This window comes from Triticum urartu, chromosome 2A, assembly GCF_056163025.1.
Source record: "Triticum urartu cultivar PI428250 chromosome 2A, HENAU_Tu73, whole genome shotgun sequence".
NCBI lineage: Eukaryota > Viridiplantae > Streptophyta > Magnoliopsida > Poales > Poaceae > Triticum > Triticum urartu.
Window position 1 is genome coordinate 19,760,653 of NC_141874.1, and position 22,693 is coordinate 19,783,345.

A 22,693-nucleotide genomic window follows, 5' to 3' on the forward strand; every position below is an offset into this window, starting at 1 on the left:
TTCCCGTCGCTGCCGCCGCCGCCACTGCCATTGCAGCCGTGCAGTTCGGACGCGAGCTCGCCCAACCCCTTCCCCTCGGCACCGGGCTCGGACGCGACCACGGCCACCTGGTTTGCGCACCCGCCGGCCGGTTTTGGGGCGGATCCAGTCGGTCTTGAGCTCGGCCGGCTGTGGGAGGCCGGGCCGCGCCATGGACTGGCCGGGCACCTCGCCGGAAGGCCCTGGCAGGGCCGCAAGGCCACATGCAGGCAGTGGCTCCTCCTCTAGCCGCTCGGATCTGCACCGTCGGTGGTCCACCGGCAGATACACGAATGGCGGTCGGCCGGGCTCGGTGCTTGCCCAAAACCTCGCCGGCGCACCGTTGCCACTCATTAAGTGCGACCACTGCCCAAGGATGGTCGTGCGCCGCGTGTCTACAACGCCGGAACATCCCGGATGGGTGTTCATCAAGTGCTTAAACGATGGGGTATGCGCTTTCTTTAGCTTCGGTTTGTGCTCTAGATTTAAGTAGTTATGCTAACTTCAAATTTTGTTGTGTAGAATGGATGCAAGTTTTGGTATTGGGAAGAAGAATACATCGATATATTGATATAGCGAAATTTAGTACATTTTCGTGCACTTTTAGCTAGCATAGAGGCTGTAAATGAGACAAGTGCACTTGTTGCTAGATTAGAGGCTAGACACGAGACTAGGTGTGAGGAGGAAGCAACATCGACTTCTGGCTTGAAGAAGAAAGGAGGATGCCAGATCGAGCCTCCTCCTCCACAGATCAACAACGAGTGCATCGAGAAGGCCCTAACCCAACTCAAGGGAGCAGTTATGGAAGTTGGGTATCTTCTAAAATGTATTCTTATGGTTCTTGTTTTCTTTGGTCTTACTTTACTAGTCAAAATGTGATGATGTATTTTTCATGTATCAAAAATGAATGATGAAATAAAGTTAAGGACTTGCAAAGAAATAATACGCAAACAGGATGCGGCCGGGATGCGTCCGCGCGCTGGGCGCACGGCCACTGCATCCCAGGACAGACCCAGACACGACCCCAAATCCCTACCTAAAGGGACAAAAACCGGACAAAACAGACGTCCGTTTGAGGTCGCGCGGTGAAGTTGGCCTCAAATCGCTATCCAAACGGACAGAATCCGGACAAAACGGACGTCCGTTTGAGATCGCGCGGTGGTGTTGGCCTTACCGGCCGTGGGGTTTGCATGGGTGATTCATCGGCAACCGCGCCGGTGAGGTCCACGGTGACCAGCACCCGTGGCCATGAGCGACAGCACGATTGTTTACTCCGTCCGTAACATAATATATATAGCTTCAGCAATTTAATTTGAACTGCTGAAAAGACATATATTACGATACACAGACACAAGAGGTATTAGCGATACTCCGTTTCAAAAAGAAAGATGTTATTAGCGACACGGCCAGGAGGTATGTGGCTGATTGTAGAAATGGGACGTTATTGACACTTTGGATTCATCCTTTCATAGAGCATCTACGGCTGGACGCCTCAAACCCACCTTATAATGCTTGGCTGGCCGGCCGGTCACTATCCGGTCTTGTTTTTTCAATCCATACGGGCTCCTTAAACGGGTCTCAAATGACCGGGTTGACCGGCACCCCTATATCCAGCCCAAATATGGGACGGATATGGAGCGCCCCGGCACGTCCATCACTTTGGACCCGACAGTCTGACCCCACCCCAAATTGCACCAAATTCACTAAACCCTTAGTCCTCCTCCCACCGCCCTCCAACCTTTGCCGCGCCCGAACCCTCGTCGTCCTCCACCCTTGCTTCCAATCCTCACCTCCGGTCCCGATCAACTGCCGGAGATGTCGTCTAGCCCGACCCACACCGCCGCGATGAAGACGCAGTCTGCCTCATCTGTCAGCTGCGACTTGCAAGGTGGAGAACGTCGCCCGCAAGTTGTGGCGACGCCGGCAGCGAGAGAGGGAGGTGACGGTGGCGTCGCAGGGAGGTTCGAACGTGCATGGATTGTATGGATTTGAGGATCAAAATTTACGGTACGTGGATGTGCGACATAACATTTGAGGAGTGTGCGGTCTTTGTCCGTGGACGCACCCGAACACGTCCGCGAGCGTTTGAATTTGCCAAGTCCGGCTGTAGATGGTCTTAGTAGTTTATAACAGAACAAAGAGAAATTTTCAGTTCAGAGGAAGTGGAATTATTCGTATAGCATTAGCTAGAACGGGGAACGAGTTGGGATTCAGAACGAACAAAAAGACGTGTTTGAAGCGATTTCGGCAGGGCGACAACCGGAAACGAGTAATTTCTTTTGCGGGAAAAACGCAAGTGAGCATGCGATATCATATACTGTATTATATACTAGTAGCTGGTCCTTTCATTCCTCCATCGGCCCAGTCGTGAAGCATGTCACTCGCTAGAGCGCAAGTCGTCAGGAAGACGTATGCACGTGGTGGTGGTTGGAAGAAACTGATACTACTGGGAAACGAGACCAACTAGGCAACTAGTACACGAGAAGTACTACGTACTACTCCCTCTGTTCCGAATTATTTGTCTTAAATTTGTCTAGATACGAAGGTATCTAGCACTAAAATGAGTCTAGATACATTCGTATCTAAACAAATCAAAGACAAGTAATTCGGAACGGACGGAGTACTACTTAACAGTATAAATCAAAGTCTTGTGCAGCAAGCAAGGTAAGGTAGAGTAGGAAGAAACACCAAGTGTTTGGCGTCAAAAAATGCTGCCGCGAGGTAGTGCGTGAGTGCGACAGCGCCCGGACGTGTGTAAAGTTGGTTTGTCCTGTCCACGCGCCCACCAGCCGGCAAATGGGGATCACAGAAAAGCGGGGTTGTCAATCAAGCGATGGACGACGTCGTCAAGGTCAGTCTCACTCAGGTGTGTACGGAAGCCGATTACTCTATCAGATAAGAGCACTTACTGCTCTGTCACATTCGAGAGAGCCTGTAAACAACAATTTCGCCGTTGGTTCCTGGACTGGCTTGGCAAAGCCGGCGAGCCAGGCAGTAGATAAGATAGGTAGGCTCTTGCCCTGATGACCTTGTACCATACGTACTCCAGGCGTACGTAGACGAACCTTATACGTGGACGCGCCCGTAGTTGTACTCAGCCTCTAGTCCATGTGCCCCGAAAGAAAGGGGACAAAAAAAAACCTTACATCAACAGCAACAAAATGAATCTCACAACACAAGAGCTGTGCTGAGCTGAGTTTTCTGCCAACTAGGGTCTTGGTTGGAAGCTTCAAGATGTTTGTTCAGCGTCATGCCGTCGGTGTACAGCTACATGGTAGTCATATTACGAGGCCCCGGAGCTAGCCAGCTAATCTCTCTGTAAACTAATTTAAAAACATTTAGATTACTAAAATAGTGATCTAAACATTCTTATATTAGTCTACGGAGGGAGTATATCTATATCCGAGACAAGTAATGGAGGGAGTAGCTCGATGGCGCGGGCGTGCGACAGCGACCATTCCCAACTAAATTCGTTATTGGTCACCGGCAGACATGTGAAGGAAAGGAATCAATCGGTCAACGTCGTATGGGCCACCCACATATATACGGCCGGGACGGGAGTCAATTATCCATCGGATCTCCCGAGTGACTTTTTTGTCGCTCGCTCGATCGGTTTGACAAAGCGACGCACCTAATCCGCATCCGCTGCCTGCAGGTGCAACATGAGATCGAGTCTAGGCAGGCAGGGGCAAGGAAGGTTCGTTGGTCAATAGTCGACGCTGCGCGCAAACCGGCCGGCCAAGGGATAAAGGCAGGCCAAGCTTTCTTCTCATCTCGCTATCGAATTAATGGATCAACGTCGTCGTCGACGACAGGCATGTTTGCACGTCAGTTACCAGAGCTCACCAACACGCACTACGTCTCTGTCTGCCGTGACAAAGCGACGCACGAGGATGTGATGTATACCGTCATGCTTCCATCGGTTTGGTTTTGGTTTCGCTGGCCATGCGAGCGAGTGTTTTAGAACAAAACAAAATCAGTGAACTCGGCTGTGCACACTTTGGATCGGGGAAGGAGCTGCATATGCAGATTGATTCGGTCAGTGTTGATGTTTTAGCTGGTTTGCTTGAGTTACATATACATACCACAAAGCTCTTGGCAGGATTTTAATTCGAGTGTCTTGCATCTTGGCATATCAAATGGTCTCTTCAACGGTTCAAGTAGACTGTATGTTTTTTTTTCTTTTGCAGGGAAAATAAACTGGTACTTGTACTTCTTTTTCCAATTCAGAATGACACCATCGAGGTCGAGGAGCACCATTCTTAATCTGGAAAGCGACGGGGATGTCCAGCAGAAGGTTAATCGTCCTATGTAAGGTTGCTAATTTCAACACAGGACACCAAGGTTCGATCCCTTGGACCTTGGTTCAACCCATTTTTCTTACATTTTTTCTCTCTAGCGCGCCTCCTTTTCCTGCATGCGGTAATGGCCTGGCCCATGTGCGGGTTGGCGCCCCCTGTATCCGATTTCGTTTTTTTGCTTTTTTACTTTCCTCTTTCTGTTTTTTTCTTTCTTTACATTAATTCAGGATTTTCAGGAGAATTAGATGGCAAAAAGTTACGACTTTTTTTAAAAAATATATTAAGAAATCATAAATTGTTTGTGAATTCAAAAAACATTCGGGGAATCATACATTTTTTCTCTCTAGGGCGCCTCCTTTTCCACCATGCGGTAATGGCCTGGCCCATGTGCGGGTTGGCGCCCCCTGTATCCGATTCCGTTTTTTTTTTCCTTTTTTACTTTCCTCTTTCTGTTTTTTTCCTTCTTTACATTAATTCAGGATTTTCAGGAGAATTAGATTGCAAAAAGTTATGACTTTTTTAAAAAATATATTAAGAAATCATAAATTGTTTGTGAATTCAAAAAAACATTCGGGGAATCATACATTTTTTCTCTCTAGCGCGCCTCCTTTTCCTGCATGCGGTAATGGCCTGGCCCATGTGCGGGTTGGCGCCCCCTGTATCCGATTCTGTTTTTTTGCTTTTTTACTTTCCTCTTTCTGTTTTTTTTCCTTCTTTACATTAATTCAGGATTTTCAGGAGAATTAGATTGCAAAAAGTTATGACTTTTTTAAAAAAAATATTAAGAAATCATAAATTGTTTGTGAATTCAAAAAAACATTCGGGGAATCATACATTTTTTCTCTCTAGCGCGCCTCCTTTTCCTGCATGCGGTAATGGCCTGGCCCATGTGCGGGTTGGCGCCCCCTGTATCCGATTCCGTTTTTTTGCTTTTTTACTTTCCTCTTTCTGTTTTTTTTCCTTCTTTACATTAATTCAGGATTTTCAGGAGAATTAGATTGCAAAAAGTTATGACTTTTTTAAAAAAAATATTAAGAAATCATAATTTGTTTGTGAATTCAAAAAAACATTCGGGGAATCATACATTTTTTCTCTCTAGCGCGCCTCCTTTTCCTGCATGCGGTAATGGCCTGGCCCATGTGCGGGTTGGCGCCCCCTGTATCCGATTCCGTTTTTTTGCTTTTTTACTTTCCTCTTTCTGTTTTTTTTCCTTCTTTACATTAATTCAGGATTTTCAGGAGAATTAGATTGCAAAAAGTTATGACTTTTTTAAAAAATATATTAAGAAATCATAAATTGTTTGTGAATTCAAAAAACATTCGGGGAATCATACATTTTTTCTCTCTAGCGCGCCTCCTTTTCCTGCATGCGGTAATGGCCTGGCCCATGTGCGGGTTGGCGCCCCCTGTATCCGATTCCGTTTTTTTGCTTTTTTACTTTCCTCTTTCTGTTTTTTTTCCTTCTTTACATTAATTCAGGATTTTCAGGAGAATTAGGTTGCAAAAAGTTATGACTTTTTTTAAAAAAATATTAAGAAATCATAAATTGTTTGTGAATTAAAAAAACATTCGGGGAATCATACATTTTTTCTCTCTAGCGCGCCTCCTTTTCCTGCATGCGGTAATGGCCTGGCCCATGTGCGGGTTGGCGCCCCCTGTATCCGATTCCGTTTTTTTGCTTTTTTACTTTCCTCTTTCTGTTTTTTTTCCTTCTTTACATTAATTCAGGATTTTCGGGAGAATTAGATTGCAAAAAGTTATGACTTTTCTAAAAAGTATATTAAGAAATCATAAATTGTTTGTGAATTCAAAAAACATTCGGGGAATCATATATTTTTTCTCTCTAGCACGCCTCCTTTTCCTGCATGCGGTAATGGCCTGGCCCATGTGCGGGTTGGCGCCCCCTGTATCCGATTCCGTTTTTTTGCTTTTTTACTTTCCTCTTTCTGTTTTTTTTCCCTTATTTACATTAATTCAGGATTTTCAGGAGAATTAGATTGCAAAAAGTTATGACTTTTTAAAAAAATATATTAATCATAAATTGTTTGTGAATTCAAAAAACATTCGAGGAATCATACATTTTTTCTCTCTAGCGCACCTCCTTTTCCTGCATGCGGTAATGGCCTGGCCCATGTGCGGGTTGGCGCCCCCTGTATCCGATTCCGTTTTTTTGCTTTTTTACTTTCCTCTTTCTGTTTTTTTTCCTTCTTTACATTAATTCAGGATTTTCAGGAGAATTAGATTGCAAAAAGTTATGACTTTTTTAAAAAATATATTAAGAAATCATAAATTGTTTGTGAATTCAAAAAACATTCGAGGAATCATACATTTTTTCTCTCTAGCGCGCCTCCTTTTCCTGCATGCGGTAATGGCCTGGCCCATGTGCTTGCTGGCGCCCCTGTATCCGATTCCGTTTTTTTGCTTTTTTACTTTCCTCTTTCTGTTTTTTTTCCTTCTTTACATTAATTCAGGATTTTCAGGAGAATTAGATTGGAAAAAGTTATGACTTTTTTAAAAAATATATTAAGAAATCATAAATTGTTTGTGAATTCAAAAAACATTCGGGGAATCATACATTTTTTCTCTCTAGCGCGCCTCCTTTTCCTGCATGCGGGAATGGCCTGGCCCATGTGCGGGTTGGCGCCCCCTGTATCCGATTCCGTTTTTTTGCTTTTTTACTTTCCTCTTTCTGTTTTTTTCCTTCTTTACATTAATTCAGGATTTTCAGGAGAATTAGATTGCAAAAGGTCATGACTTTTTTAAAAAAATATTAAGAAATCATAAATTGTTTGTGAATTCAAAAAACATTCAGGAAATCATACATTTTTTCTCTCTAGCGCGCCTCCTTTTCCTGCATGCGGTAATGGCCTGGCCCATGTGCGGGTTGGCGCCCCCTGTATCCGATTCCGTTTTTTTGCTTTTTTACTTTCCTCTTTCTGTTTTTTTCCTTCTTTACATTAATTCAGGATTTTCAGGAGAATTAGATTGCAAAAGGTCATGACTTTTTTAAAAAAAATATTAAGAAATCATAAATTGTTTGTGAATTCAAAAAACATTCGGGGAATCATACATTTTTTCTCTCTAGCGCGCCTCCTTTTCCTGCATGCGGTAATGGCCTGGCCCATGTGCGGGTTGGCGCCCCTTGTATCCGATTCCGTTTTTTTTGCTTTTTTACTTTCCTCTTTCTGTTTTTTTCCTTCTTTACATTAATTCAGGATTTTCAGGAGAATTAGATTGCAAAAAGTTATGACTTTTTTTAAAAAAATATTAAGAAATCATAAATTGTTTGTGAATTCAAAAAACATTCGGGGAATCATACATTTTTTCTCTCTAGCGCGCCTCCTTTTCCTGCATGCGGTAATGGCCTGGCCCATGTGCGGGTTGGCGCCCCCTGTATCCGATTCCGTTTTTTTGCTTTTTTACTTTCCTCTTTCTGTTTTTTTCCGTCTTTACATTAATTCAGGATTTTCAGGAGAATTAGATTGCAAAAGGTTATGACTTTTTTAAAAAATATATTAAGAAATCATAAATTGTTTGTGAATTCAAAAAACATTCGAGGAATCATACATTTTTTCTCTCTAGCGCGCCTCCTTTTCCTGCATGCGGTAATGGCCTGGCCTATGTGCTTGTTGGCGCCCCTGTATCCGATTCCGTTTTTTTGCTTTTTTACTTTCCTCTTTCTGTTTTTTTCCTTCTTTACATTAATTCAGGATTTTCAGGAGAATTAGATTGGAAAAAGTTATGACTTTTTTAAAAAATATATTAAGAAATCATAAATTGTTTGTGAATTCAAAAAACATTCGGGGAATCATACATTTTTTCTCTCTAGCGCGCCTCCTTTTCCTGCATGCGGTAATGGCCTGGCCCATGTGCGGGTTGGCGCCCCCTGTATCCGATTCCGTTTTTTTGCTTTTTTACTTTCCTCTTTCTGTTTTTTTTCCTTCTTTACATTAATTCAGGATTTTCAGGAGAATTAGATTGCAAAAGGTCATGACTTTTTTAAAAAAAATATTAAGAAATCATAAATTGTTTGTGAATTCAAAAAACATTCGGGGAATCATACATTTTTTCTCTCTAGCGCGCCTCCTTTTCCTGCATGCGGTAATGGCCTGGCCCATGTGCGGGTTGGCGCCCCCTGTATCCGATTCCGTTTTTTTGCTTTTTTACTTTCCTCTTTCTGTTTTTTTTCCTTCTTTACATTAATTCAGGATTTTCAGGAGAATTAGATTGGAAAAAGTTATGACTTTTTAAAAAAATATATTAAGAAATCATAAATTGTTTGTGAATTCAAAAAACATTCGAGGAATCATACATTTTTTCTCTCTAGCGCGCCTCCTTTTCCTGCATGCGGTAATGGCCTGGCCCATGTGCTTGTTGGCGCCCCTGTATCCGATTCCGTTTTTTTGCTTTTTTACTTTCCTCTTTCTGTTTTTTTTCCTTCTTTACATTAATTCAGGATTTTCAGGAGAATTAGATTGGAAAAAGTTATGACTTTTTTAAAAAATATATTAAGAAATCATAAATTGTTTGTGAATTCAAAAAACATTTGGGGAATCATACATTTTTTCTCTCTAGCGCGCCTCCTTTTCCTGCATGCGGTAATGGCCTGGCCCATGTGCGGGTTGGCGCCCCCTGTATCCGATTCCGTTTTTTTGCTTTTTTACTTTCCTCTTTCTGTTTTTTTTCCTTCTTTACATTAATTCAGGATTTTCAGTAGAATTAGGTTGCAAAAGGTCATGACTTTTTTAAAAAAAATATTAGGAAATCATAAATTGTTTGTGAATTCAAAAAACATTCGGGGAATCATACATTTTTTCTCTCTAGCGCGCCTCCTTTTCCTGCATGCGGTAATGGCCTGGCCCATGTGCGGGTTGGCGCCCCCTGTATCCGATTCCGTTTTTTTGCTTTTTTACTTTCCTCTTTCTGTTTTTTTTCCTTCTTTACATTAATTCAGGATTTTCAGGAGAATTAGATTGCAAAAGGTCATGACTTTTTTAAAAAAATATTAAGAAATCATAAATTGTTTGTGAATTCAAAAAACATTCGGGGAATCATACATTTTTTCTCTCTAGCACGCCTCCTTTTTCTGCATGCGGTAATGGCCTGGCCCATGTGCGGGTTGGCGCCCCCTGTATCCGATTCCGTTTTTTTGCTTTTTTACTTTCCTCTTTCTGTTTTTTTTCCTTCTTTACATTAATTCAGGATTTTCAGGAGAATTAGATTGCAAAAAGTTATGACTTTTTTAAAAAAAATATTAAGAAATCATAAATTGTTTGTGAATTCAAAAAACATTCGGGGAATCATACATTTTTTCTCTCTAGCGCGCCTCCTTTTCCTGCATGCGGTAATGGCCTGGCCCATGTGCGGGTTGGCGCCCCCAGTATCCGATTCCGTTTTTTTGCTTTTTTACTTTCCTCTTTCTGTTTTTTTCCGTCTTTACATTAATTCAGGATTTTCAGGAGAATTAGATTGCAAAAGGTTATGACTTTTTAAAAAAAATATTAAGAAATCATAAATTGTTTGTGAATTCAAAAAACATTCGGGGAATCATACATTTTTTCTCTCTAGCGCGCCTCCTTTTCCTGCATGCGGTAATGGCCTGGCCCATGTGCGGGTTGGCGCCCCCTGTATCCGATTCCGTTTTTTTGCTTTTTTACTTTCCTCTTTCTGTTTTTTTTCCTTCTTTACATTAATTCAGGATTTTCAGGAGAATTAGATTACAAAAAGTTATGACTTTTTTAAAAAATATATTAAGAAATCATAAATTGTTTGTGAATTCAAAAAACATTCGGGGAATCATACATTTTTTCTCTCTAGCGCGCCTCCTTTTCCTGCATGCGGTAATGGCCTGGCCCATGTGCAGGTTGGCGCCCCCTGTATCCGATTCCGTTTTTTTTGCTTTTTTACTTTCCTCTTTCTGTTTTTTTCCTTCTTTACGTTAATTCAGGATTTTCAGGAGAATTAGATTGCAAAAAGTTATGACTTTTTTAAAAAATATATTAAGAAATCATAATTTTTTTGTGAATTCAAAAAACATTCGGGGAATCATACATGTTCATAATTTCAAAAACTTGTTTGCATTTAAAAAAATAACGATTTCAAATAAATGTTCATGATTTTTAAAAATGATCTAGTATTCAAAACATATTAAGGAATTTGAAAAAATGTTCATGAAAATTTAAAAAATATTCGTAAAAAATAGCAAAGATCCGTAACTAATGAACAAAACAAACCGTCTCTTATGTAGAGGTTTTATTAGGGATCTTTAGAGGTTGTTTTATAATTTTATTTAGTCTCTTGTGTCGGGTAGAAAAAAAGGTTTTCATGTTTTGTACATCACTGAGCCCCAAAAAATTTTACACAACTTTATATGGGTTAATTTTTGTAAGCTATATGGAAATGACTAAATTTTACACAACTTTGTGCCTCCATACGCAGCTATGGTTCTTTTGGTACCACACTACTGGTTATGGTAAACACCGCTACACTAGGTCAAGGGGAGACACATCACTCATCAATCTAGCTCAGCCAGGGTCCATCAATGCAGTTTACTCATCCCAAATATATTTCATTGTGGCGCCTTAGAAAATCAAGTCGTGATGAGACCATCACATTTTTTGTTTTTGAAATGACTTTCTAAAAGGCCCTTATCTCATCATGACATCACTCAGAGAGAGTTTGTGATATGACATTTTAAAAGTCCTTATCTCATTCTGGTATTTGATTCAGACTTTTTAATATCTACCACACATGCATAATCTGATAGTTTTTTTATCATGTTGCAATGCACGGGCATATTTGCTAATAATATATAATGTTATGCAGAGTTTTTCAGACATTGTAGCATACAATGAGGCATTCGTGTGGTGAATTTTTTGCTACGGAGAACAATGATGCTACTAGGTAGCAATATAACATTTTCAATCAGGTGCAGTTTTTTTTAGAGGAAATAGCTGCCTTATATTACTTATACCGCGGCATCATCAGCCACAATAGCAACCCAAATACAAGACGGGAAAACATTAAACCAAGTTTTTACACAAACTGAAAAGGTAGCCCTCCCTAGCTAAAATGTGAGCAACTTTGTTATAGCAGTTTCTGATAATCTGACCAGATAGTCACTATTAAGATATATCTACACAATAAAAAGTGTCCATTATAGTTGTCGCCCTCCACCCTAATTCCGGCGCTTTTCGCTTTCGCCGCCGTGGATCCGTGCGAACAGCTGTCGGAGCTAGCAGAGATAGAAGATCCAAAGAAGGTGTCCACGCGGAGATCAACTCGATGACATGACAAACCCGCAAAAAGAAGGCAAAGGATGACATAATTGACAAAAAGAAGGGCAGCTGGGCTGTGGTATGGCCCGAGACGTGTGCCGCCGTCCTGGCCGGAGCAATATCAGCCGCCCTACTTCTACACAACCAAACAGCTCGGCCCGCGGTAGCAGTCCCTGGCCTTCGTCACTGGGGACATGTCATATTTCCTCGACGTCAACGTAAAGTTGCTCCATTCCCCTGACTCAACATTGCCGCAACTTGTCTGGTCGCGGACGCTGGGCGTGGATCTTCTTGTTGCCCTCTCTTAGTTCGTCGGTATGTCCCAACCGAGCGAGACAACATATGGCGATGCAAACATGGATATGATGGAGATGATCCATGACGACGACGAATGTGGAGGCGGCTTCGAGGTCGGACAAGTAGATGTCTCGGAGCCAGAGGTCTATGCCCGGCTGACGGTGTCCTGAACTAGGGGGTGCTGACCACGTCGGCTCCATCATAGTGGGCCGGCCCGAGGACACCTGGATCATCAACGAATGGTCTAAGACTGCCATGCCCTTAGGCATGTTCAAGATGGAATCCTTCAGAGACTTGCCGCATACTCCAAGACACGTCTGAATCTTCGACATGTTTATCCCTAGATGTAACCGCACCCATGTAAAACCTTGGCACCCCCGGTCCATATATAAGCCGAGGGGTTTAGAGCACCGGGTAGAGATTCACTCATTCACATACTATCTCGAGGTAGATCATCCTATACTTTGTAATCCAACAAAATCAATATAATAGAAGCAGGACGTAGGGTTTTGCCTCTTCGAGAGGGCCCGAACCTGGGTAAACACCGTATCCATTGTTCATCGTCTTACTATCCAGCTAAGATCGCCAGCTCGGGATCCCCTACCCGAGATCTGCCGGATCTAACCCCGACACAGCAGCCGGGCATGTACACGCAGCCAGACACGTACATCAGGCAGTCAGGCACGTACACGCAGCCAGAAACATACACCGGGCAGTCGGGCACGTACACTCAGCCAGACACGTACACTAGGCAATCGGGCATGCATCCAGACACATACATCCAATCGGGCACGCAGTCAGGCACATACACCATACAGCCAGACTTGTACATTCAGCAGCCGTAGCAGGACACATATGGCGACGGTGACTTATCCAGTGGATTGCCTGGCCAATGGAAAGAAGATGGGTAGAGGATAAAGCTTCAACATGCGGGAGGACGAATTATTGTGTGATGCCTGGTTGTCCACTACCATCGACCCAATCCATGGCATGGAACAAAAGGACGCAACATTTTGGTAAAACATCCCTTCTTGGCTCCATGATCACAAGAAGTTTTGAGCCCTACACAACGAGCTCATCTGTGATAGTGGGACAAAGTCGCTCAACCATGGATGATGCACCATCCAAGACGTTGTGAGCAAGTATTGCGCCCATTTGAAATAACTAGCCGGTCAGTGGCAAGTGGTGCACTAACGTCGATCAAGTAAGTTGTTATATGTGATGGTCATTTGGTCGGATATGCTCTATGTGTTGGTCATATGGTTGGATATGCAACTTGTTGGTGGAGAGGAGGAACTTCATCCTCACACATTGTTGGTTGAAGTTGAATGGGCAACCCAATTGGCGACTACCCATTGCCAACTCCATCAAGACCACCAACATCCGACAATGAGGAAGAAGCGGGTGATCCAACTGACCCAACAAAAGAGCCACCCAAGAAGGTTAGAAGGGTGTTCCCGGAAAGAAGTGGGAGGAAGAGGAGGAGAAGCGAGAAGGGGCGGCGGCCAAGCTGATGAAGAGGTACGAGGGCATCTTTACGAAGAAGGAGGAGGCATCTGTCAAACACTCTGACGTGAAGGATGAAAAGAAGGCTGAGAGGTTTAACATCTTGATAGCGACAACCGAGAAGAAGATCAACCTCGAAGAGAAGAAGGCTAAGCTCAAAGAGAGGAGGGTTGAGCTCGCGACCGCTTCAGGAGATACCAAGATGTTGATCATGAGGATGGATGAGTTGGACAATGATGCGGCGATGATCGTGCGGGTCATCTGTGTCAAGATGTTGAAGCTCTTGACGCCCGAGATGGAAGCGGATGGTGAGGAGGAGCCGACGACAGAGTGAGCGACGAGGCTCGGACAACCGGCCTGACAGGACAAAAATGTCATTTTTTGTTGCACGAACTACCGGGCTGAAACTTTTATGGTTAGGCACATGTAAAAACTATGAAGCGACATCCTTGTTCGTAGGAGACAAATAGCGTGTCTATTTTTAGGGTCTGTGTTAGAGATGCCCCGACGTGGCAAGGAAAAAAAGGAAGCATGGCGACACGTAAGCAATCCAAACTATAATTAACAAAAAAAAGTACATAGCATGTCGTATTTGAGGTAGTGGCAACAAATGTTCTCCAAGGAAGAATGTGCTTCCTGACTGAATAAAAATGATATGTGTAGTCATTTTCTTTCATATCTCGACTTGTCAGATGAGCCATACACGAGAACAGAAACAAAACTGTCAGTTTTCTATGTATCTATACTTCTATCACAGATTCACAGGTGCTATAAAATCAACCCTATACAAGAGAGAAAAATATACGGGCACAGGTGCAACTAGCAAGATATGGCAGCCACCCGCATAAAAGAAAACAGGATATGGCAGGAAGCTACTGTACCAAATACAAAAAGTTACAGTTTTTTGTTCTTTTTAAAATAAAATTACAGTTAGGATTAGCGTTTCCTCCTCCTCCACCCACGAGTGCAATGGCCGTGTACTCCCTCCGGTCCTTTTTACTCTGCACATTGAATTTGTCGAAAGTCAAACTTTGCTAAGTTTGACTAAATTTATATTAGAAATTATTAGCATCTATAATATCTAATAAATATAATATGAAAATATATTCCAAGATGAATCTAATGATATTGGTGTTGTTATGTGAATGTCTATAATTTTTTATATAAACTTGGTCAAAGTTGAATGAGATTGACTTCGGACAAACCTAATATGCAGAGTAAAAAGGACCGGAGGGAGTACAAGCCCAGTGTCCTCCTCGGCTCCTCCCAATTCGCTTAGCTGTTCATCCTTCAAACAATCCTTCTATCACACGGCTTCCGTCGCACGGTGGAACGATCAATTCCGCAATCTCCTGCCGCAGTTTGTACTTGAGCTCGGCTCTAACCTTCCACTTCATCTGGCGATTACAGGTGGCAAGAAATTCGGCGGTAAACTCCTCCGAGCTTAAACACTTGAGCGGAGCCCAACACTCGTCCAGGTAGCACTTCCTGTACCGCTTGATCATTGAAGTGAGCAGCGGTTCTACATCGGGGAAGGATGCTCCTGGACGCCGCACCATTTGACGAACAACACAGGTGTTATTCAGGAGAAATATGTATTTTCGACCCTTTTCACCTTCGTGTATCAATTCTGCAGCTTGCTCCATCTTGGATCCCCAGAAACCAACCATGTCATGTACTGGCTGCATCAAATATGTGTTACCGAAATAATGCTGCAGGGCTTGTACGAGGAGGTCATTTCCTGGATGAATGGTTGATTCGTCGCTGCTGGGGAAGTCCAGGACTATTCGTTCCCAATCATTTACCATCTTACTCGGAATCTCAGCTGACCTGTTCAAGAGAAAGGCAGGTCCGGCGCACTGTTAAGAACCATTTCAAATGCTCCAAGAAAAACATTTGAAATGGTAATTGAATTCGCACAATTGCAGTTTTGATTGTGGGGAAATATAACCATTTCGCCCGATTTTGTACTAGAAATTAGCACACTGGCTAAGCAGTACTGATTAGTCCTCCCTCAGCTACTGATCCTCGCGGCGACAGGCGGCCGCCGCGGAGTGGCAACCGACGGGGCGCAGGCAGCGCAGCGAGAGGCGGGGAGTGCGGCGAGCCGAGCACACGCGGAGCGGTGGCCTAGGTGCTCGGCGCGGCGAGCTGCGATCCAGCGAGGCCGTCGCGGACACGCAGCTATGGCCTGCTGGGCGTGCCGCTGGGCATCCATTGAGCAGCGAGCGCGACGGCACCGCGGAGGGCGCCATTGAGCAGCGAGCGCGACGCGACGAGCAGCGTGCTGGGCGGCACGGCAGGGCGCGCAGCGGGCCGGCAATTGATGCGTTACGCCGCGTGGCGCGTCGAGGGGCGGTGGTACCATGGTAGGCGGGAGCGGGCCGGGCGGCAAGCAGCGCGGCGGTATCACAGGGCGGTAGGCCGGACCCGGCGGTCACCTAGAACCCTGACCAGTTTTGACTCTCCCTGGACGCTGGACAGGGCCGGTTCTAGGCTAGGCTCGTCGCGCAGGCCGGGTGCCAGAACAGAGCGCGGAGGCGAAAGCACGGTGCCAAAATGAAACAAAAGGAGGGCCGGGGGTCGGTGCATTCATGTACCTGCCGAGGAGCACTTCCATTGTTTCAGCTCCGCCGGCTTGCTTCTCCTTCGCCGTCCTCGCCATCGTCATCTTCTTCCTCGCCGTCGACGGAGGGGCAGCGCGCGAGCGAGAGGGATGGCGCTGCGGACGGCGGCGGCGGCGAGCTCCGAATCTCGTTGGAAGGATTGGCTGATGCTGCTCCGGGCGCGCGCGAGGAAGAGGGATGCAGCTGCAGACCGGCGGCGAGCGTGGAAGGATTGGGCGATGGGATTCGGGGCGCGCGCGAGCAAGAGGGGTGGAGCCGCAAAGGGTTGGTCGGGGGGATTGGGGGCGAGCGCTTCAGTTTTCTTATAGTACTGGCATTAGCGAGCTCAATCAGACAATCACCGGCAGGATGGCGACCCGCTGCTGCTGACCGGAGTTGCCGCAAGTACGACATATTTTTGGTCCGTGGCGCACCCGACGCGTTGGGGTAGCGCCGCGTTGCTGCACCGCATGCAGGCGAGGCGAGGGCGCGCACACACGTTATGGCGTTGCCGGGGTCAAGCTAGCTAAGCCGCGCGCGCCGCGGTTGAGCCTGGACTCGAGCCGGACCGTGTGGTTGGTTCACGTCGTCATCTCGTGGCGGAACGGAATCATATGGGAGGGAGTTGATTCGAGGCCGCTCGCTCAAGTTATGTTAGGTGGACCGAGCCGAGGAACTACCAATCATTCACCGCGCTTCCACGCGGACTCGATTCAACACAAAATTGGCGCGAGTGAGGATTTGGAGACTGAAACGGGGGATTGTTTAAGAACGAGAGCGTTACAGCCGTTTCTTTTTTCTAGAAAAAAAATCGTCCGATCCACTAATAGTGATAGTGTCTCATCGCAGTATAAGGGCATGTACAACGGTATATTTTTTTTTTTTGGGGGGGGGGGGGGGGGGGGGGAGCTCCCCACCTGAATATATTTCTCATTTTGTAACCCAACACTTGTCTGATTACAAAGGTGAATTATATAAGCACATGTAATCGTGAAAAGAAGTAGGAACGCCATGAGAGGGCGGCCTGTTTATGATCCGGTTTTCTCATCCGGTGCGTCCAAAGCATCAAGTCATCCAGGATTCGCTTCAAGGTGGAGATACTGTGGTGGTTTTGTTGCTTGAATGTCATAGCATTTCTTGCATCCCAGATTTTCCATAAGATAATGAGGAGGACGGAGTGCCATATCGTTGCATCCACCTGGGCGGGTAGACGGCAATCCCATAGATCATCGATGGAAGTGGAGGGTGAGAGTCCAATCCTTTGCCAAATTCGCTGAGCGAGCGGGGAGTCGATGAAGATGTGTGAGCTGGTCTCTCCGTCGAAACCACATCGTGGACAAAGGGAGTCTGTGACGGTGTGCTTTCGGGGGAGGTTGCTTTTGGAGTTAAGACGTCCACGGAACAGGAGCCATGCAAAGATCTTTACGCGGTTGGGGACGCATGAAGACCAAATGGCAATTGCATGCATATCATCCTCATTTTCGCCCATGATCAGCTGGTAGGCGGCCCGTGTGAAGAAGCGCGTGCCACCGTTAAGGAAGCGCTGGTCCGGCCCTGGCGATACCTGGAAATCCTGCAAGAGAGACAACAACGAGCACATCTCGGAAGCAACATTAGTTGTTAGGCGGTTCCGTAGGATTGATTCTAAACCGTTGTTCAAAACAGCGGCCACACGAGCGAGAGGCGAGGTGGTATGCGAATATAGGCAGGGAAATAGAGTAGCAAGCGATTGTTGGTGAAGCTAGGTGTCTAGCCAAAAGTAGGTGTTGGTGCCCGAGTTTGTAAGAACAAAGGTTATTGCGTGCAGAGCTGGGAGTTGCTGGTTTATTGTGTGGCAGAGGAAAGAGTGGCTGTTATGTGGAGCGACGAGGGCATTTGGGTGTTGCATGCTGATCCATTCTAGCCAAGGGTTTTGTTCTGGGAGTAGTGCTTTGACAGCAAATTTCATTAGTAGACAGTTATTCTGAACATGCAGATTTTTTAGGCCCAAGCCACCAAACTTTTTTGGTTTACAAACATTTTTCCAAGCAACTAAGTATTGAGCACCGGTGCACGTTTCTTCCGCAGCCCAAAAGAAAGCCCGACGGATAGAGTCTAGGGTTTTTAGAACACTTTTGGGAATGAGGAAGACGGACATGAAGTATACCAGGATGGAATCTAGGACGGCAGACAACAAAATGAGTCTGTCTCCCTTGGAGAGAAGTTTAGCTCGCCAGCCCGTCAGAAATTTTCAGCATCGTTCAATAATGGGTAGAAAGGCGTTAGGCGGGAGGCGTGTAGGGGCCAGGGGTAGACCTAGGTAGATTTGGGGGAAGGTTGAGGTGGTGCATAGTAGAGTCACGGCAATTGAGTCCGCAAGTGTTGGGCAAACATGCATCGGCACGAATGTGGTTTTTGTGAAGTTTATCGTGAGGCCAGTAGCCAAGGCAAAGTTGTGGAGAATGCTTTTGAGTTGTAGGGCTGCGTCATTGGATGCATTTGCGATAATAAGTGTGTCATCAGCATATTGTAGAACTGTCGGTGGTAGATGTGTGAACAGGGGATGTGTGAGGTGTAGAGGGTCGCAGTCCTGATTGATCATTTGTTGGAGGAGGTCAGCCACGATGATGAAAAGATAGGGTGATATAGGGTCTCCTTGTCTAAGTCCGTTCTTGCAGTTTATCCAGTTTCCCAGGATACCATTTAGCATGACGGCCGTTTTTCCAGATGAAAGAAGATCCTGAATCCAGGCTATAAATTTTGGTGGGAATACACGGCAGCGTAGGATGGTGAGAATTGATTCCCAAGATAGTGGTCAAAAGCTTTGGAGAAGTCAAGTTTAATGACCATGGTTGGGGCTTTCATGAATGGCAAGCACCAACGAGGTCTGCGGCAAAGACGAAATTGTCAGCGATGCATCGTCCCGGGATAAAGCCAGTCTGGTTTCCGTGGACAAGTAGAGGGACAAACGGTTTGAGTCTGTTGGTGAGTACTTTTGCGACAGCTTTGATGGGGCAATTCTGAAGAGAGATCGGTCGGTAGGCGTCAGGTGTATTTGAGAGTTCTTTTTTTGGCAGCAAGATTAGGTGGGCTCTATTCAAGCATTCGGTTTGGGCAGAGAGGTTCTGGAAATCAGTCATAAAAGAGAAGATGTGGGTTTTAACTAGATTCCAGTATTTTTTATAGAACTTGGGACCGAAGCCGTACGGACCAGGGCTAGCAAGGGAGTTCATTTGCATAAAAGCCTCTTTGATTTCTTCGATCGTAAAGGGAGTGTCTAGGTTGAGGAGTTGGTGTAGCGGGTGGGGGTAGTAATGTTGTGGTTGTAATGGGCATGTGTTGGTTGGAGGTGAGCCAAGGATGGAAGTGAAATGATCCCGAAGAATATTTGCTTTTTGGTCATGTGAGTGGAACTCCGTCCCATTAACGAGGAGAGAAGTTATGGTGTTTTTTCGTAGGCGCTGGGAGGCGGCAGCATGGAAGTATTGTGTGTTTTCCTCGCCGTGGATTGCGGCGCGAACTTTGCCACGTTGTTTCCAGAAGTTCATTTTTCAGCTACAGCTAAATGAAGAGCCTCTGTGACGACACATCTCAGTCTGAATTCGGCCTTTGAGAGGGGCCTAGCTTCTTCTTTTAGATCAAGTAAATTTATAATATTTTTTGAAGCCTCCTCGCGGGAGTGGGCTGGGGATCGTGTTGAAGCCCAGCGCTTGAGAGAGCATCGAGTTTTTTTCAGGGCGTTTGACAGGGTTGCAGCTGAGTTTGATCGTTGTGCTGTGTGAGGTTTGGGGGCCCAACATTTTTGGACAATTTGATGATAGGCAGTGGCTTGTGTCCAGGAGGACTTGAAACGAAAATGGCGTGGCTTAGGCACATGGGTCTGGATGCGTAGGATTAGTGGGACGTGATCGGATGCGATGCGCGGTAGCGAGGCCAGGATTGTGTTGGGGAAACAGGTGTTCCAGGGAAGGTTAAAGAAGGCTCTGTCTAGTCGTTCTAAGGTTGGCGTCGATCGTTTGTTGGACCATGTAAACCTTCTATCTAGCAGGGGTAATTCGATAAGCGCTAGCTCGTTGATCGTGTTGTTGAAAGCATCGGCCTCTCGTTGGTGGAAATTTGGATTGTTTTTTTCGTGAGAGAACCGGAGAAGGTTGAAGTCTCCAACTATTAGCCAAGGTGTGTTGTCATCTTCCTTAATTGATTTTAGTTCGTCAAGAAAGGCTTGTTTGAGGTTATGGCATGCGGGTGCATATATGTTAGTAAGGATGAAGGGGTGTGGGTGGGCGAGAGATGTGAGTTTAATAGAGGTGGCAAAGTTATAGTTTGTGTGGGATAGGACAGTGAAAAAGTTTGAGTTGAACGCTGAGACGGTTCCGCCTGCCGAGCCGTGGGCCGGGAGAAATAGTTTTTGGTCTAGAGATTTTGGCAGGAAGGAGTGGAATTTTCTGTCTGTAATTTCGCTTAGTTTGGATTCCTGAAGAAGTGCACAATGGGGACTGATGCTGATTAAGTCTGATAGAATGTCAGCACATTTGGACACATCACCAAGTCCTCGTACGTTCCACGAACAGATGGATAAGACGGTGTTACTCATAAAGGTAAGGAGTGCACCGGGTACTTAAGGAAAGCAGAGTACAGAGAGGAAAAGAGAACATGCGAATGACTAAGAGGTAGTTGAGGCAAGCCACAAGCTTGCGCTCAGTACACATACTAGGGAAATAGTAAAATCTAGAGTGATACAGGCCGTGGCATAGACGGTGCGTTGCCGATGAGACGGCATGTGGACGTGCATGGTTAGCAGAGGCCATCATGGCAGGTGATCCGCACCGTCGACGTCGCTGTTGTCGTCGGCATGGGCGACGGAAGCAACAGCGTCATCGTCTGCACCGCAAAGTGATGCAATCTCCGCCAGGGCCCTGGCCGAGGCTGGTGGGGCGTCAGGGATGTCGAGCTGGGCATGGTGAATGGCGTCCTTGAGTGCACGCGCGACGTCGGTGGCAGTGAGGCGCGCGGCTTTTGCACGCACCGCCTTGGTAGTCATGTCGGTGAAGACAGTGGGCTCCTTGGCAGCCAGCCGAGAGCTTCGACGTAGGCTTTTTGTCTTGTCAGCCGAGCACTTGGCGCTATGGCGCAGCTTCCGAAGCACACACTCGTGTGTGGGAGAGTCTGCAGTTTCCTGGGTGGGCGTGGGCATGGGTAAGGTAAGTAGAGGCTGGCCAAGTGTAGTGAGTGAGCATGGCTGAGTGGGGGGCATACCAGAGGAGGAGGCCCCAGCCGAGAAGGTGAAGGCAGCGTCAAGGTTTGACGAGTTGGAGCTATCGTAGTGGGAGAACGCCGATGGCAGCATCATTGTTGAGGGAGGTGGAAGCCCGTCAAGAGGGCCGGCATTGTCGCCGCCCGCAGCAGAGGGAGGTGGTGGAGCTCCCCCGGTGGGCGCGGCGAGGCGGGGCGTGGGACGCGTGATGGAGGCATTCGTGGAGGAGGAGTCAATGGCGGTCGATGCAGGGAACGGATATGGGGGCGACGCCTGTTGGGACACAGGGGCGGAGTCGCTGTCGGAGGAGATGCAGTGGACGTGCCGCCCCAGCCCCGTTGCCTCGTCGTCGCCAGACGAGACCTGGATCGGCAGGGCGGCAGAGTCGCCGGCGTGGTTGGGCGGCCGCCGCGGTGAGCTGATCACCGGGGACGGCGGGGGGCCACGCGGTAGCTCATCGGCGAGGCTTGATGTGGGGTTGTGGCCGCGGGGGAGGTGGAGGTCCTCCGAATCCGAGTCCGAGTCGGATGAGAATGGCGACGGATCAGTTGGCCCCATTGGGTCAAGGATGGTGGCGAGCTTGGTGATTTTGACGACCTTGATGTCGTTGGAGGGGGGGAGCTGGATCCCCAGGGAATCCGGCAGGCGCTTGCGCCGGTCGACCATGACGAGAGCGCGGATAGCAGTGTAGTCACGCCCCTCAAGACAATAATGGTCGATGGAGAAAACGTCACCAATGCGACTAAGGGCCCACCGGATGCCCGCGTCATGCCACAGCTCATGCGGGAACTCCGCGATCTGGAGCTGGACGAGCTGGTCGAAGACTGGTGTTGCGCGGTCTGCGAGCTCAACAGGCTCAAGGGTGACCTGGTTTCCGTGGAAGTCGAGTGGGCCAAGGCTAACGAGGTAGTCTCGCAGCCCAGCAGACTCGAAAGTGACGCACCCAGCCCCGCGCCACGAACCCGCAACACTGAGACTGGGGTTGCCGGCGTGGGCTAGGATGGCAGCGTGGATGAGCGGTGTTGGGTTGTGAATAGGTGTGCGGAGGTGTGCAAAGGCTATGTGTCCTACGTCATTGACGAGGCAGGGGGGAGCAACAATGAGGGGTGCGGGTTCGATCGGTAGGGCGGACTGACGGGGGGGCTGGTTGGCGTTGGCGTGAAGCGGTAATGAGCCAAAGGCAGCTGCCGCGTGCGCCTCGTTAAGTCGAGCGCGCAGAGCGTGTAGGTCTAGATAAGAGGCGAGCGGTGGGGGAGCGGGGTTCATGGTGGATTGGGTTTGTGGCGTGGAGGGCATGGGAAGGTGTGAGACTGGGATGCCGATGAAAGGTGCGTCGGGGCCGTCTCCTTCACGAGGCCAGCCGGCGGCGAGGTCGGGGAGGTTGGACGGGGCGGATGAGTCGGAGTGGCCATGTCGATGGGTGTCGGCGTGGTGAGGGGAGTGTGGAAAGCTGGGT

At 46.9% G+C, this 22,693-nt stretch overlaps 1 protein-coding gene across 2 annotated transcripts; it reads right to left on the bottom strand.

Moving 5' to 3' along the window:
• Positions 1 to 14,039: 14,039 nt before the first annotated feature.
• On the bottom strand, positions 14,040 to 16,324 carry LOC125528354 (uncharacterized). Of its 2 annotated transcripts, XR_015615555.1 has the most exons (3): positions 15,999 to 16,323; positions 14,604 to 15,228; positions 14,040 to 14,399 (listed from the first exon to the last, which is right to left on the bottom strand). XR_015615555.1 is itself a non-coding variant. In XM_087542777.1 (2 exons), exons 1-2 carry the CDS (start codon positions 16,067 to 16,069, stop codon positions 14,682 to 14,684), a joined length of 618 nt encoding a protein of 205 aa, XP_087398903.1. In that variant the 5' UTR covers positions 16,070 to 16,324; the 3' UTR covers positions 14,601 to 14,681. The 2 variants fall into 2 exon arrangements, 1 of the variants encoding a protein (XP_087398903.1); XM_087542777.1 differs by lacking the exon at positions 14,040 to 14,399 and having other exon boundaries at positions 14,601 to 15,228; positions 15,999 to 16,324.
• Between the last annotated feature and the right edge of the window lie 6,369 nt (positions 16,325 to 22,693).

Bases quoted from the DNA above. Each gene is read 5' to 3' on its own strand.
- LOC125528354 (XM_087542777.1), bottom strand. From the start codon at position 16,069: ATGACGATGGCGAGGACGGCGAAGGAGAAGCAAGCCGGCGGAGCTGAA. The intron at 15,229-15,998 runs GTACATGAATGC...TCTCTTGAACAG, and splicing joins ATGGAAGTGCTCCTCGGCAG to GTCAGCTGAGATTCCGAGTA.